The sequence below is a fragment of the Lepidothrix coronata genome, unplaced genomic scaffold, assembly GCF_001604755.1.
Source record: "Lepidothrix coronata isolate B3197 unplaced genomic scaffold, Lepidothrix_coronata-1.0 Scaffold14, whole genome shotgun sequence".
In the NCBI taxonomy this organism is placed as follows: domain Eukaryota; kingdom Metazoa; phylum Chordata; class Aves; order Passeriformes; family Pipridae; genus Lepidothrix; species Lepidothrix coronata.
Window position 1 is genome coordinate 1,372,236 of NW_016690194.1, and position 13,070 is coordinate 1,385,305.

The 13,070-nt window shown below is 40.0% G+C and overlaps 2 protein-coding genes across 2 annotated transcripts in view; one reads left to right on the forward strand and one right to left on the reverse strand.

The window, feature by feature from the left end:
- Positions 1-5,736, forward strand: part of DENND4C (DENN domain containing 4C) — a 70,082-nt gene extending 64,346 nt beyond the window's left edge. Inside the window, exons 32-33 of the mRNA XM_017806074.1 lie at positions 66-130; positions 811-5,736. Of these exons, the coding sequence (XP_017661563.1) occupies positions 66-130; positions 811-947 (202 nt within the window). The 3' untranslated portion in view covers positions 948-5,736. The remainder of the gene's footprint in view (positions 1-65; positions 131-810) is intronic.
- Positions 5,737-8,109: 2,373 nt separating this feature from the next.
- On the reverse strand, positions 8,110-12,996 carry RPS6 (ribosomal protein S6). The gene is made up of 6 exons (XM_017806078.1): positions 12,881-12,996; positions 11,929-12,060; positions 10,807-11,017; positions 10,297-10,443; positions 9,005-9,162; positions 8,110-8,246 (listed from the first exon to the last, which is right to left on the reverse strand). The coding sequence occupies exons 1-6, from the start codon at positions 12,884-12,886 to the stop codon at positions 8,151-8,153; spliced, it is 750 nt and encodes a 249-aa protein (XP_017661567.1). The 5' UTR covers positions 12,887-12,996; the 3' UTR covers positions 8,110-8,150.
- Positions 12,997-13,070: the final 74 nt, after the last annotated feature.

Sequence of the window (13,070 nt, forward strand, 5' to 3'; positions counted from 1 at the left end):
AATGACTTTGTAGACTTAGGACAGTTGGTGCTTTCATTAACACAGCCTTCAAAATATTCCCCTAGGAGCTTTTACAGGGAAATTCTTTTCCTGTCTCTGGTGTCTCTTGGGAGAGAAAACATTGACATTGGTAAGTAAAAAAATACTCTGAAATGCACAGTGCCTGTGTTATGGAGTGTATTGATATTTTACACAAAAACTAGGGTATAAAACTGACTTTTCATCCATGAATTTCTAACTTTCAGTTGTGATTTAATGAAAAGTACTTGACTGTCAGTCTTCAAGTAAGAGTTGCTTTTACGTAAATGTAATTCAGATGGGGCCATTAATTTTGACTTAGTTTGAAACCAGTAATCAGTTATTTTAAACAAAGAGTATTATCTTGAAGTTTTAATTCCTCATGTATGAAAGCTTATTTCCAGTCTTGTCCATCTTTCTCTGACCCACATATTAGACCTGTGTCATCTAACCACCTGATTGCCCAGGCTCTGCTGATCTGCTCTGCCCTGTCTTCTGTTTGGTACTGTGTAAGCACAGTGACTCCCTTATGGGATGTAATAGGGGAAATACAGGGAAACTGAACTGTGATAGAAGCAGTAGGTATCCACTGTGATGTATTGTGATGCCATACATATTACAAAGATGCTTTTCAGGTCCTGTGAGAAGGTGCATTTTGGAAAAAAAACAGCAACTAGTTAGTGAAGATAATTTTGTTACTATATAGAAACGACCAAAAGCACTTTATAGGAACAGTAGTGCGCACTGTACAGTGTTTCTTAAATAACCTCAGCTATGCTTTTTCTGTTTCAGAGGTCTTTGATAGTGAATACAGACTTGCACTTAAAAAACTACCAAAGGAAGTTCTTGAAAAGATGCAGAAAATAGATGCTCCACCAAGCAGCAGGGTTGAGTGTTGCAGGAAGTGCTTTGGAGCACCTTTTATATAAAAATGAGGAAGACATGCACTAAACTTCAGAATGACAAAAGCAGAGATGAAAAAACCAGAAAAATGGTGATATGTACACTTTGAATCCCAAATGGTGGTAATTGAGCAATTTGTCAAAGAAATTTCATTGAGCTGCATAATGTATTCTTGTCTTTCATGAGACACATTGTAAAGTACATCAGAATGTTTTAAAACAATATTAATAGGGTGATTTTTTTTTTCAGTGGTTGATCTTTTTGCCCATTTATATTCTTTTTATTAACTCAGATTTTTCCCATACAGTATCAAGTTGTTCAAAAAGGTGATAATTAAACAGCAGCCTATGGTCTGTAACTTTCTTAAGAGCCACCAGTGTTTGTGTATTTTAATGAATCACCTTTCCTGCCACAGAATATGTAGATTTTTTTACTGCTTCTTTAAAATGACCTTTACCTAAAGAGGGATCTTTTTGTTAGTGTGAATGTAAATATTTGAAACCTTGAATTGGAAGCTGCAAGGCAGGGCTTTAGTCAGATCACAGTACCTAAAATAGCTACCCTTCTCCTGGCAGTTGTCCCAGTTCAGTATTTTAAATTATCTTTGGCTGACCTTTTCATAATGTATGTCTGTAGTTTTGAAAAAACAGAAACTTAGACTCAATTTTCCTTATTCTCTACATAACATAATATAAGATCCTGTAAATATACTGGCCTCTTTCTCCAAAAGAAGGATAGGCTTCTCAGAAGCAGCTCAAAAATGGATTTCTTTTCTAAAGAATTAAATAAGAAGCTCAAATGACATTAGGATACATATAAGGATTGCAACAGATACTGTCTGAAAAAAATTATGCTTTTACTATATGCATGTATGCTTAAAAAGAGTCTTCCTTGAATTCTGTATTGCCCTCTCCCCTAGGTTTCATGCTAGCCTGTGGGTTAATTATTTTGCACTGATAGTCCAAATTAAATATTTCAATTAAAATGTATTTATAAGTGTGGTCTTCAAGGTGTATATTAGCAGAAACGAAGGGCTTACGTGTATGGTCTGAAAAGATGGATTCATCTGTTGGGTTGCTTGTAGTAGGTAAGGCACTTCCTTACTTCACATATTTAACTGACTACAGTAGACATAGTCTTAGCAAGGAGAGCCTGGATGTTTAAACTGTCAGCAGTTTAAATGTTCTGTTACTTGAAGAATATGATGAGGTTTATTCCAGGTTTTTGCTGAAATTTAACGGTTTGGTTTTTATGGTGGAATAATTCTTAGAGGGAAAAAAAAGAGAAGATTTGTAGCATATAAAAGGAGCATAGCTAAAATATTAATTTTATCTGGGTATGAATGTATTTACTTTATACTACTCTGTTAAAAATTTTCATTCTTGAAAATGATGAGGGATGAAGATCTGTCTGGAACAGCTTTTATATGAAAAAGTAAAATCAACTTTTATTTTTTCATGAGATAAAACAAAGGATTTGCACTATTTGGGACAAAATACATTTGCGTCATAGACTGATGCCTTCTATTTTATCTATAAGTGCTGATCCTAAGTTTATATGGGGATATTACCTGGACAGATTCTCTCCTGATGAAACTGTTGTGTTTTCTCAACAATTAAAAGTGAGAAAGCATACACTGACCTTTTTTTTTTATTATTCTTTATTCTTTGGGTTTATGCATAGTTGCTTGCTGATATCTGACCTACATCACAATGGAAGAGTAGGCCTTGATTCTTCATCTTTTCCTGTTGCGTAATTGACTTGCATGGTTCCGTCCTTTTAAAGTAAAAGTCTGTCTAAAGCATTCATCCAAACAACTTAATACTTCTACAAATCAAACGAGCACGTTTTCCTGTATAACTCTATACTTTTAATCTTCAGCAGACAGCTACACAAAGACAATTTTTTAGTGTTAAATGGACAAACCGTGTGATTTTGTGATGCAGTGTGCAAGGAATCAAGTTGTTGTTACCCTTAAATTATCCCAGCTCATAAAATTACGAGGAAAATCTGTCTAGTGAGTGCTGTTTTAGATAATTGGTGGCATCCAAATAGTTTTAAAACCTAGTAAATAATATTATATGAACTAAATTCTGTGAACACATCACTTTCATTTCAAAGCAGCTTTCTCATCTGTTGCTGAAAATACAAATTTATCAGGTAGTAGAGTTGTAAAGACAGCAAAGCTGATTGTTTCATAACGTCTAGTGCTAAATATTACATTTCCCAGGTATATACACTAAAAAAAGAAACAAAAAACCCCAACAAAACTAAAGCCTGGGGGGAAAAGGACTGAACTTACTTTGATTTGCTACTGCATATTGGCATTTTAGTACACTACAAATTAACTTTTATTCCTGTTGTATGCATGTGGATTTCAGAGTGGTAGAAGTCCTGCATGAAATCATGAATCTGCATATTGGACTTGATTCTCTAATATAGAATGAAAAAAGTAAGAGCTTACCCCTTTTAATGGGGAGTTTTTAATGTTTATTTTTTAATGACTAACTAATCAGCTGGTTCTTGAATGTAGTCCATAGCTCAAATGAAAAGGGAGATCTCTGAAAGTGATTTATTAAGTTTCATTTCAGAAGATGCTTTTATCAGGGGAAAAAAAAGTAAGAGCTCATAAAAATTTTAAAGAATTTAAGAACTGATTAGTTTTTTCCTAATTGATTTGTTGCCTTTTAAATGCATAATGGCACTTGCTGGTTTTCCTGACTTTTAGGTCTCCTGCGAATAGGTAGAGACTGCAGGTTTTCCTACACAAACTTTCTGAGATGTAGGCTTCCCTAATTTGAATGCTGAAGGAACTGTGAGTTCCTTCATAAGAAAAGGGCATAGAGTAAAATAGCTCGGCATGGCTCAATATTCATATAGTTGAAAATCTGGCCAAAAATAAGCAGGGAAAAGTTTCAGAAGTTTTTTGTGAGTGTATTGCAAACACTTTTGTTTTTCTGACATTTGGGCACTAAAGGCACACTTCTTTGCAAGTTAGTTGACAGCATGAACTTCTTGGGCTTTGTGGAAATGACTTAGTTACCTACAAATGCTTCTAATGTGTTTGACATCTCACTCTTAGGAATCCAGATTTATCTCAATCCGTAATACGTGACTGATCTGGGCAAAGTATTGTGAAGGAGGGGTAAGGAAAAGCTTGATTTTTAGTTGTGTTTTCCATTGTTTTCCAGTAGAAATACTGTGTGTGTATTTTGGAATTCTCACTTATAACCTGAAGAAAATGTTTCAAATCACCATTAACTTCAAAACTTCCAATGTGTGCTCAAAGTGAGGATGTAAAACGATCTGATTACATATGTGGATGCAAACAATGAATTTCAGGTCTACCCCAGAACTTAGGAAGTTTATATTGGAATAACAATTACCAAAGAGAAGCTTCCTAGCATTGTTGTTCTAAGGATGTTGAACGGCAGTCAGTTATGCTGAGAACATTCTCTCTTGCACCTTTCACCCAGCTATAAAACACTTACATATGTAGCTTGTGTGCTCATGTGAAAATAGCTATTTTTTGTAGAATTAAAACAACAAATGAGTGTTTAAAATCAGGATTCCTAAGTTACAAAGTTCTTCTTTATGAATTATATGCTAGTGCATCACCAAAACCTAAAAACATTGAAACCCCCTTAGGTACAGGAGACTGATGTGGCTGCAGTATTGGCACAGTAATTGGTTACAGCCTTAACATGTTACTAGAAGCATCTGTATGTTACTTACAGTCATACCCTGTCTTCACATTTTATATAAATCAATACAGTACAGTTATAATGGAAGATATTTTGTTTATTATATGTGTTTCAAACTAATTTAATTTGTTTTGTAAGTAACTTAGTCTTGTTCCTGGCAGAATTTCACATTAGTTTAAGCTCAAGCTACATTGCACTTGTGAATGAGTAATTTTATTCCATTTTAACTGTGAATTAATGGCTTTTTGTATTGCTGCAGCTAGAAGAATATACCTTTCATTGAGTTTACTGCTTTCCTTGAATAACTGCAACATAGGGGATATTTTCAAAATGTATATTAAATTAGATCATAGAAATTATATTTTTAAAACCAATTGTTAAAATGTAAGTAATTCAAGAATCTACTCAGTAGTTTTGTCTTTTTAAAACTCTTAATTAAACCATTATTTCAATGCAGATAACTTCTATTTCATCAAATGGTAAGCACGCCATCTTATTCACATAATTATACATTTTCAACAAAGGCGGGGTTTTTTTCTTTTAACCAATATAAACCTTTAAAATGCATTCTGTATATCAGCTTTTCATTATGTTTTTAAGAAACAAACACCCTTGTAACTTTTAAGTGTTGAAACTAAATGGTTGGACTCTAGTTCTCTGCTCTCCTGTGCTGTATACTGTAATGCATACAATGAGAGAAACAGATGGCGTTTTTATTTGTTCTTTCAGTCTGCATCAACCAAGGGTGCAAATAAAAGGGATTGTTTGCTGTTTTTTAGAAGCACATCAAACTCCTTTTAGGAGCTTAGATTGTATTGTAGTGAGAATGAAATGATGTAGTGTGAATAAATTATGAATTTATTAAGTGAGCTGGGAAGTTTAATGCTATAAAATTTGCACTGGTTTAGAGACTGTTTTGAACTGTTGAAAAATGGCATCTATTTACTGTGCTTTAATTAACAACTGTTTCTCTATAATGTTTTCTGTACATTTGACAAAAAATTTGACTTTAAAAGGGCACTGCATATTCTGAATTCTGTGTATTCTAAACTAAGAAACAATTTTTAATGTATTTCCCAAAATAAAATATGTATGTATGCTGTATAAAAAATTTCAGTTGTTCATCTTTTTTTTTATTGGAACTTACACGCCGGACAGAATTTAACCTTAAATGCAAATTCAGCCTATAGCTGGACAAAAGCAAAGACTTTTGACTGCCTTCTTAAGTCATTGTTTCACAGTACCTCAGTGACTTCTGAATGGTGGGAAAGCACAGGGGCAGGGGGAGAGGGAAATAAAAGATGGGATTCATTTGTGGAGATTTGGTTCATGAGAGTGGATGGCTTTGTGGCAGCTTAAGCAAGCAGTGGGGATCAGCAGAGGTAACAAGAGTCAAAAAACAGGCTCGGGGAGACAGAATCCATGAAGATCTTGTGTATAGGAAAGCTATGGCCCCTGGCATCCTGCTGCTGCTCTCTGGTGACCAGGAGAGGAATTGTTAGTCAAGGGGTGTAGGAACAGGTTGCTTGTTGAACTTCACAGTTCTGTTTTCTGAGGGACTTCATAATGGGGGCACAGAGTGGTGCTTTTAGTTGATGCATCCTAGCTTGCAACAGTGGACCTCCTGTGTCATACTTGCAGGTTTACATGCAGTTTCCAGGATATGTTTTTAAATTGGGCAGGGGTGGTAACAGGAGTGAGGCTGGGACGAAATTTTAAGCAGGAGGAATTGCCAGTTACAAGTGCTTCAGGCCTTCACGTTCACTACGAGTATCTTTTAAACTTCCTCATGTATGGCAGTCACTTCATTATTCTGGCAGTAAAAATAAGAATACCAGACCCTAAAGGCTTTTTGTTCTGAAGAAACTGGTACACATAGAACAAACTGGTACATGTGGAGAAGACTCATAATAAATTCATCTTTTCAGGCCTGTTTTTAGATAGAGAGCTGAAGAAGTTAAGTCTTTTCAACTTCAGTAATCTTGTCAGCATCCTGCTGACTTTCTGTGTTTTCCTCTGCTTTTCTCACTGCAGTCCACTCAGTAATGCTGATTGCTAAGAATGTTACACCATCTTTGAATTTGTTACCCTTCATGTGGCATATTGAGGGAGGAGGCTGAAGGATGCATTTGAGGAATCCCCAGAGAAGCACAAGCAGAGTTTGGGTTTGAAGCTGTAGAGGACGGAACTGCCACCTCGTGTGCCAGAATCAGGTGGGAAATTTGAGGGAATGTGGTGGTAAAGGGCAATAGCAGAAGATGCTGGCTTAAGGAAGCTCTGATCCTTCACATGTGCAAAGCTACTGTCAGAGTACTCATTAGTGGTAGTTCTCCCTGCCTCTGTAACAAACTTCTGCTGTCTACAAGAGGAGTAGAGAAGGGTCACTAACTTGTCAAGCTGGAGAACTGATGGGGTCTGCAAGTAACCACAAAGGTCCTGCCTCTTTGTAGGAATAACCTCATGTACCAGAGTAGGCTGGGAGCAGACTGGCTGAAGAGCAGCTGAGCAAGGAAAGGCCTCATGTTCCCGGTGGACACCAACCTGACTTCACAGCAAAGCAAGCCAAGTGTCCTGGGTGAGCTAAACTAGGCACTGCCAGCACATGGATGGTGATCTTCTCCCTCAGTGCTGGTGACACATCTAGGTCCTCTGTCTGAGTCTGGACTGACTGAACATATATTTTTAAGTTAGAGCCAAGTTCCCATTACCCAATACTGTCTGAATATATTGAGGCTACTGTAAAGTTTTTAATCTTTAAGTGAAATTTCTAAATTTCCTTTTAGCTGCTGGGTTACTCATGCTCTGGATCAATTTCAAGAGCAGAATGGTGCAACACCTACAAAATCCTAGACTACCTTGAGTTGGCACAGACATGTAAGGATAAAGACTAATTTCCTGCTCCTTGCAGGACTACCTAACACTAAACCATTTGACTAAGCATTGTCCAGACATTTCTTGAACTCTGGCAGGCTTGGGGCTGTGACTATTTCTGTGGGGACCCTGTTACAGTCAGTCAGAACTGCACTTCATTCTGCCAAGAATCAGCTGGAGGCTGTAAATTTCACCAGTCTTACACTCAGTATCAAAAGCAAGGGGCACACTTTTCTCATATGTAAACACTATCCTGCGCTTTGGATGAAAAAAACACCAATAAAATACCCACAAACCAACCACTCAACTCACTAAGTGCTGGGTTACTCATGCTCCATACTCACTAAGTGAGTTGAGTTCTGCCCACAGCACTGTTGAACCATCATGCAGGATTTTGACACTGTAGGTATATCCTACTTGTAATAACATCCACGCACATACACAAGTTGATTACGAACCGGAACTTCCCACTAAAGACAGATACAAAGTTCTCAAAGAGAATTTAATCAAGACCAAGATTTGTGATTCCAGTTTGGTCTGTGTGATGCAGTTAGTCTGAACTATTTAAGAGATGGCTGGTAACGACATGCACTAGAAAGTCTCACACCGAAAGTTAACCACAAAAAGGGTTTATTTTTAATATCATGTACATCTTTACTTCTGACTTGATTCAGACTTAGATGTAGAAGCTCTCAATGAAGAAAGCCGGCGTCTCTTTGCAATCTGCTCCTGGCGTTTCTCCTTGGCTTCCTAAAAGCATGAAGAGAGTACAGAGATGTTACACTTAATCAAGCACCTTCAAATATCTACAAACAAACAAACTAGAGAAAATACAGCTTGGAGGAACGGATTCCCTAAGTCAATAAAGCAAAATGGTCTCCCTTCTTCACAGATCAGAATTCTACAAGTATCCAAACCAGTACAGACCCATGTCTTTAAACAGTATGCATCCAAAATAATAGCTCACAACATATGAGAGGTGTTTCTATTCTCATTTCCATCTTGAAATCATGAAACTCAGTAACTATTGTGCCAAATATTCCAACAGTACTGCTTTAGCAGTACTGCAGTTTTAGGAGCAAGAGAAAAAACTCATCCAAACAAGTACCTCTTTGCCAAGTTATCTTCCATTGAGATCAACTGCTGAATCCTGTTTCTCCACACTATCACTCAAATGCTTGAGCATCTGAGTTAAACTAGGATTCATTGAACTAAAATTGCTACTGAAGAAGTTATTTTCACAGGCTGTAACTATTTGTTGTTTTCTTCAAAATAAGCTCTCAATTAAACTAATGGGCCTAGTTAAGTTCTATTGCACTAGGACTGGCAGAAATAGACAGAAATATCCAAACCCCCCAACTGACCAGCTATGTTTATACTCATGTTTAGGCACTCATATTCAAAATGAACTACGTACAGAGCACCTATAAGCATACAGTCAAGTTTACAAAATTCCTTGATTCTGGGTATGAGCTATGTATATAGCTGAATTAAAATGGCAAACGCACCTTCATTCTCTTGGCCAAGAGCTTTGCGTATTCTGCTGCCTCCTCCTTGTTCTTCTGAGTGCGTTGCTTCTTCAGAGCAATGCGTCTGCGCTTATGCTGCAGCACCCGAGGAGTCACCAGCCGCTGGATCTTAGGAGCCTTGGTTCTGGGTTTCTTTCCTAAAAAAGTATTACAAATCAGAAGTGGCAGACTATCTTCCAAAGAGGCCACAGGCCTCATCTAGCAATCTTTAGAGTAACTTCCATTTACTATTATGATAACATTATTTAGTGTACTACACATTATAGCAACTTATATGGAGTTCAGTATCTTCACAAATTTTACAGGAAAAATGACCAATTAGTTTAAGATGCAGCATTAACAATACACAGTCCTAATGCTTATGATTTGTTATCAGCAATCAAGTGTTAATTCCTACTTTCTCAGCAGGTCTCTCTGTAGTAACTCCGCTTAGACTTAAAAGTTTTAAGAGTAACGGTACTCATTATCTATCTTTCAGAACAGTTTTCAGTGTTAAAAAGCGATCTACAATTTTACACAGGTTTGACATGGTTTATCCCCCAAAAACCAGATCTACATAGTCCACAATGGGCAAAAAACCCACACCACCACAGAAATCTATAAAGTTTCACTACTCAGTGCTGACTGACTTGAGCAGTCACAAGCAAGAGTCTGATGTCCACCAGGATCACATTCTTAAACAGACAAAATAGTTCCTATGGTGCAGTCTTTTCCCCAACAAACTTACACAGCGCCCCACGTTTTATTGTGTCCTTTCTGCTAAAAATCTGCACCTTTTTCCTTTTCCCTGATCAAAGGCAAGAGAACCCAAACTTAGTCTCTTACACTACAAGAGACAGACAGTAAGCAAAGCAGTGCCCTTCCAATAAAACTTATTTCAGAGACTGCCATAAACAATGGGGAAAAATCTTACCATCTACTCTATACACTGCTTTTTTCCCCCCACAACATAAAAATGTTCCACCTTGTATTTAATCTTGTTCTAATAACAACTACTGTTGGGTTATTCTTAGAATATTAGTCTAGATTCTATCAAACATTTAAAAACAAACTGTGAGAAACTAAAAAAATTAAACAGAAGGGGAAGAGAGGGGTGAAAGAAATGAGGCAACCAAGAAACTCTTCCACAAATTGCAGTGGACAAAGCTTAAATATAGTGAGTGTAAACTCCTGGAGCTGCTATTAACTGTGCTTCATTCACTGCAGCAGGCTGGACACCCTCTTGCCAGTAATTACGAGAAACCAAAGAACTGAAGAACGGCAGTTCTTACCCTCTTTGTTCAGAGGCTTCCTCACAACATACTGGCGAACATCATCCTCCTTAGACAGGTTGAACAGCTTGCGGATCCTGCTCGCCCTCTTGGGACCAAGACGACGGGGCACAGTTGTGTCAGTCAGCCCAGGAATGTCCTTTTCACCTTGGAGAATGCAAGTTTAAACATGCCAATTACCACCACATCTACTGAGCACCAGCTTCAGTAGCAAAACCCTAAGTTTAAAATACATAAAAATTCAAGATAATACTATACAATCCTTAGGGTTCACCTGCCAATAGCACCACCCCAGCTACCCTCAGCTGGTTTAACATGATCAGATTGCTGGCAGCAATAAAAAGTCCTTTAGTGACCAGTTTTAGCATTATAAGAATGCAATGCCCAGAGGCAATCTCAAGACACACATTCACACTCTAAAGCTGGGACTGCATTTTCGTTCCACACAACCTACCAGCCACTAGCAAGCAGGCTACTGCCTACTTCTACTTGTTTCATGCAGCCTCTGACCTTTTTTCACTATGACCAAGTTCAGGACACTTAAGTTGGCATCAACGATGCAGCCACGAACGGATTTGCGCTTTCTCTCTCCAGTCCTTCTGGGGCGGTAGCAGGAATGGCCCTTGCTGAGCAAAAGGCGGACGCGTCCATGAGTCAGGACACCCTGCTTCATGGGGAAGCCTTGCTTGTCATTGCCACCGCTGATCCGGACAACATATCCCTACGACAAACAGAAACACACTTCTTAGCTGCCCTTCCCTCTATTACCTCAAAAAGTAGTAGGTATCACAACACAATGGATGCTCTAAACATGTCCCTGATTCAGCAGAAGTCACTGTTACTGCCACTGCAAACAACTGCTTTAACCAACACCTCTGCAATGCTCCAGGAATTTTACTTGAAAGATGTAAAAAATACTTCTGCATACCAGAATTTACATTTAGTGATTCCTATTCATTTGTAGTTTTGTTAAAGTTACACCACACAAAATCTTGTCCATAATTATCTAGCTTTTCTTTAATGTAAACCTATCTAAAGCCTGTTACCATCACAAACTGGAAAAATGCATAGAACACAAGACTGTCTGGAGTAGGAAGATAAGAGGTAAAAAGAAAGGCTTTTATAACCTGCCTTGCAAAGGTGGCAGCAGAAAAGATCAACTTCCTTAAATCCAGCTGCACTGTCTGTATTATCACTGAACTATTCCAAGCCCATCCACCAGGTCGAGCATGCTTTTTTCCATGTGTTAGCAACAGTTTAAGCACAACAAAGTCAGTTTCCAGCTTGTTCAGTAAAGAAAGGATCAGCAGTTTTACACTGCAGATTTAATTTGTCCTGAATACCATGACAGCATTCATAGGAAGAACAAGAAAGTACTGCAAAGGGCAACAAGAAACTCCAAAACTCAAGGCTCTGAAGAAGAAAAATGAAAAAATTTTATTCTGATAAATCAAAGCACCAGAACAGGCTAGCCTAATCACTAATTCTGTACATACATAGCAAGAGAAACTTTCAAGATAACTGCCAAATGTACAACATACAACTGCTGTATCGTGACAACTGCGTATTGGAAAAATTTTGTAATATAAGCTCCTCAAATACAACTCTGACACACCCTTCTGTGTTACTTACTTTCCACTCCTCACCAAGGGAATCAGCCAGGACCTCCGTGGCCATCCGTTTCTCATAGAATGTTCTCAGCTTGCGCTCATCATCCACTTCAATGAGTTTCTGGCAGCCAGTGGCTGGGAAAGAGATGTTGAGCTACCACAGAAAACGGTAAGAAAAAAAGACAGATACGGCTGAAAATTCTGAGGCATCTTAACAAAAGATCAGTATTTATTTACCTGCTGGTTTGATCTCGACATTTGAAAGCTGTAATTCCCACCTGCTTCCACGAACACTCACCAGCCACAGCCCATCACCACGGCACTCGGGGTGCCGAGCCAGGGAGGACTGTGTTCGGCCACTCTGGGCTGCACAACTCGTTCAGTCGCACAGAAAACTGACTATGGCAGCCGGAGCTCAATCACGGAACTGCGAGCAGAACAAGGTGAGGGCAGCAGAAATCTGTGCCCTCCTCTTCCTGGAAACCCCCTCGTAAGCACAGGCCGTGTTAGCCACTAAAAACACTTCACGAGAGCGGCCCCTGCCGTGGGTGATTCTTGGGTGATGGTGACCCCAGCTCCCCTGGGGCTGCTGCGGAGCGCAGCGCTCGAGGGGCGCATCCCGGCACTGCTCCTGAGCGCGGCCAGAGAACAGCGCATTCAGCCACTCCTCGCCAGGCCCCACCACCGGCTGCACAGGCCTCTCGCTCGCAAGGCCCTTCCGAGCGAGGAGCGGCCGCTCCGGAGCCCGGCGCTCCGCTGGCCGGTGTCGGGAGAGGCCCGGCCGAGGGAGCGGGCCCGCGAGGCCGCCATGTCGCCCGCTGGCAATCCATTCCCATCCGTCGCGCCGCGGGGCTCTAGCCCCGCCGCCGGGGACCATCGGCCGGCGGCGGCGGCCCCGTGGGCTGCGGCAGGGCCATTTGCGGCAGGGGGGCCCGGGCCCCCCACGGCGTCGTCCCAGCCCAGAGCCGCCTCACCTTCATCCTGCTCGGGCCTCGGCGCCGCGGGAAAGGAACGCACTTCCGCCCGCACTGCCCACATACACCCGCAACTCTCGCGAGAGCGCCACCACCGGCGCCCCGCGTGACCGGAGCTGCCCTATGGCGAGCGAGGCTGCGCCGCGCGAGGGGCGCGGTCGGGGGGGGGGGTCTCCTGGGGGCGTGTCTC